At 29.1% G+C, this 3,413-nt stretch overlaps 1 protein-coding gene across 1 annotated transcript; it reads left to right on the forward strand.

Annotated features, from left to right (window-relative positions):
* The first annotated feature begins 856 nt into the window (after nucleotides 1-856).
* On the forward strand, nucleotides 857-1,393 carry LOC107062349 (agamous-like MADS-box protein AGL92). Its single transcript, XM_015312886.1, has one exon. The coding sequence runs from the start codon at nucleotides 857-859 to the stop codon at nucleotides 1,391-1,393; it is 537 nt and encodes a 178-aa protein (XP_015168372.1).
* Nucleotides 1,394-3,413: the final 2,020 nt, after the last annotated feature.

Consider the following 3,413-nt stretch of genomic DNA (forward strand, 5'->3'; position numbering starts at 1 on the left):
CTCGTACACATATATGATTACGCATTTGAACAATTGAAATTATTCGGAGGCAAGACTTTAAGGAAGGGTAAGATCGTAATTTGATCTTTCTAAAATTACAATTGAATTTTTAGCATTTTAAGAAAATACATGAAGAATTCACTTAAAACCAAATCTGCTTCATGGATTATACTTTTCATAATCGCAACTATACTTTTAACATTTTAAGAAAAAACATGAAGAAATCACTTGGAACCAAATCTGCTTCGTGGATTATACTTTCCATAATCACAATTGTACTTTTAACATTTAAAAAAAACATGAAGAATTCACTTGGAACCAAATCAACATAAAACCAAATCTGCTTCATGGATTATACTTTCCATAATCACAATTGTACTTTCAACATTTTAAGAAAAGACATGGAGAATTCACTTGGAACCAAATCAGCTTAATTGATTATTATTTTCAAAATTACACCTGGACTTTTAGCTTTTAAAAAAATATATTCATGAATTATGTTTTTCAAAATCATAGTTAAATTTTTAACATTTTAAGAAAATTTATAAAGAATTCACTTGGAACCAAATCTGGTTTATTAATTATACTTTTCAAAATCACAATTAAAAATTTAACATTTTAAGAAAATACATGAATAATTCTCTTGGAACCAAATCTTCTTCATGGATTACGTTTTTCAAAACTATAAATGATTTCCTAGTATTTTAAGAATATACATAAATAATATATTTAATTATATGGTAATAACATTCTTAGACGTCTATATAAAAAAAATATATTCTTCATTTTACTTGCTCAATCATAGTCTCTTCTCTCCCAAATAAAGTGTTCATTTTTTATTGAGTGTATACAAAATATGTCTAATACGGAGCATGAGAGCGATAGGGAATTAAGTGATGATAGTAATACAAAAAATCCCCTTTATAAGAAAATAGCAAGTTTGTCTAAGAAAGCACAAGAATTATCAATTTTGTGTGATATACCACTTGGGCTAATTATTTTTTGTCCGGGAGAAGTTATTTTATGGCCAACTGAAACTCAAGTTAAGGAAAGATTCGAGAAGTATTTAAGTTTTCCTGAGTTCCTAAGGATGCCTAATCTAGTTACACATGAATCCAATCTTGACAAAATGATGAAGGCTCAAGAAGAAAACATTACAAAAATGGAACAAAATAATAAGGAGAAAAAAACAGAGTTATTGTTTAATGAAGTTGTTGAGGGAAAGAGCTTTTATGAACTCGATGCTGAAGAACTTAAAGGTCTGATAAATCTAGTTGCTCTTAAAAAGAATAAAGTTGATGAGCGAAAGAAACAACTACATGAACAAGATGAGCCAATTAAAGGTAATGACAACAATATTGGAGAGAAGAAGGATGAGCGTCTCAAAAATTAATTATGTTTAAGCATTTTATATTTTTCTTGTTGAGTCAATTTTAATTTCATATTTATTTAATGTTTTCTATTTCGTATTTTTATCTATTTTTATTATCATGTTGTTTGTTTTATTGATGTGTTGAAGTTATCTATTTTACTGGAAAAAATTTATACTATTATTGTTCAATCAATAATTTTATATGCGTAAGATTTGAGATGTTATTGAATTTTAATTTCAGTCATATATCCTTCCTCCCTCCTCTCTCTAGCTAGATTAATTTAAGTTTAATTTTATTCGATACAAATATTAAGCCTCTTTGGAATAGGCTTTGATACCGCGCTGTCTTTGCAAGACAACTAGATGTATTTATTTGAATTTGGTCTTTCAAGAGCTGAGGTGCCCCTAGGATCTGATCCATGTGGGCGTGCAATTCCCTTAGGCTTCATTAACTCTTCCCTTAAAGATTCCACCACCACTACTTCTTACCAAGGAGCCAGTGTTTTAAAAAATGGGAGCGTGAGTTGAGGCATAAAAGTGTCAGTCCCAAAATATAGAGCGTAATTTTTATGAATCTAAGTGGTGTATATTATCTTCAATTTTATAATTTTATTACTAAGAAAATAAGTAAAAGTAATTTTTTGATAATTCTCCAAATAAATTAAAATAAATCACCAATAATATAGGGAAATATATATTATAATCATTATTTGAAAAAGGTATCAACACAAAAAATGGTAATAACCCAGATAATCTTTAAAATGAAATCATCATTCAAATTTATCATTGATCTCCACATCTACTAGTCCTTCTCATTCTCCGCTAATATTTACACGGATTATTGTTTATGATTCTAGTGATGACCTTGTTAGTTCTGAAACTGAGAAATCTAGTATAATTGTTCTTAAACGATATGCCTTAAATGAGTAACTAATGAGAGAAAGCTTAGAGTGCAAATATAGACGGAAAACCTTGTATTGTCAAAAATCTGATCCTTTACAAGTGACTAACTTAGTTATTCATAGATAACAAATAAAATACATCAACCACTGAAATTGCTCTGCTCGAGCCCAATAGTACGTAATCCAATAGAAATGCTTCATTTGGACATATTGTTACACGCACCAATTGTAAATCCGTCACGATTTGCGGGATCCTGTATGGACTTAGCTGATGTGTCCTTACTTTCTTTCTTCTAACAAGACTTCGGTCCACGAGTCCCCTCTTTCTTCTAACATCTCTTCGGGTCACGAGTCCCTTTCTTCATTGTCAGAAGTTCGGTGGTCACGATGGAAATGACTAGTCGATAAACTGATTTGCTTAGCTTGTCATTAGCATTGTTTTAATGTCATACATTCTCATTCAGTGCGACCACATGTTTACATTAATTTTTCCCATACAACTCTAATGCATATAAAATATAAAAAAAATAGCAACATTTTACAATTATTAACATATATTTGTAAAGACCTGTTTCAGGATATAAAATTATAGGCATAATACATAAATATGCCCTTTAACTTGACTTCAACTAATTATAATTATACCTCCAACTTTGAGTGTGCACAAGTAGACACTTAAACTTGTATAAAATTAAACAAGTAGATATGCACGTCCTACGTGACATAATAAACATAGGACGCCACGTAGGAAATAAAATTGCTATGTAGGACGTCGCGTAAGATGAATGTGTCTATTTGTTCAATTTCATACAAGTTTAAGTGTCTATTCGTGCACACTCAAAATTGGAGGACGTAGATATTGGCAGAAGCCAAATTGAATGACACATTTATATATGATGTGAAAATTATATATTGTTAATATAAAATATATTTTGGATGTGTTTGGTATGAAGGAAAATGTTTTTCTAGAAAACAAGTAGATTTTTGACTTATTTTCTCATGTTTGATTGGTGAGTAGAAACTATTTTTCAGAAAAGATTTTTAGTGTTTGATTTATGAATGAAAAATATTTTTGAGAAATATCTTTTATTTTTACTAGAGTAGAAAATAATTTTTGAAATTGAAAATATTTTTAAAAA

Source organism: Solanum tuberosum, unplaced genomic scaffold, assembly GCF_000226075.1.
Source record: "Solanum tuberosum cultivar DM 1-3 516 R44 unplaced genomic scaffold, SolTub_3.0 scf00219, whole genome shotgun sequence".
NCBI classification, from domain to species: domain Eukaryota; kingdom Viridiplantae; phylum Streptophyta; class Magnoliopsida; order Solanales; family Solanaceae; genus Solanum; species Solanum tuberosum.

Excerpts from the sequence above, each read along its gene's own strand:
- LOC107062349 (XM_015312886.1), top strand. The coding sequence starts at position 857 with ATGTCTAATACGGAGCATGAGAGCGATAGGGAATTAAGTGATGATAGT.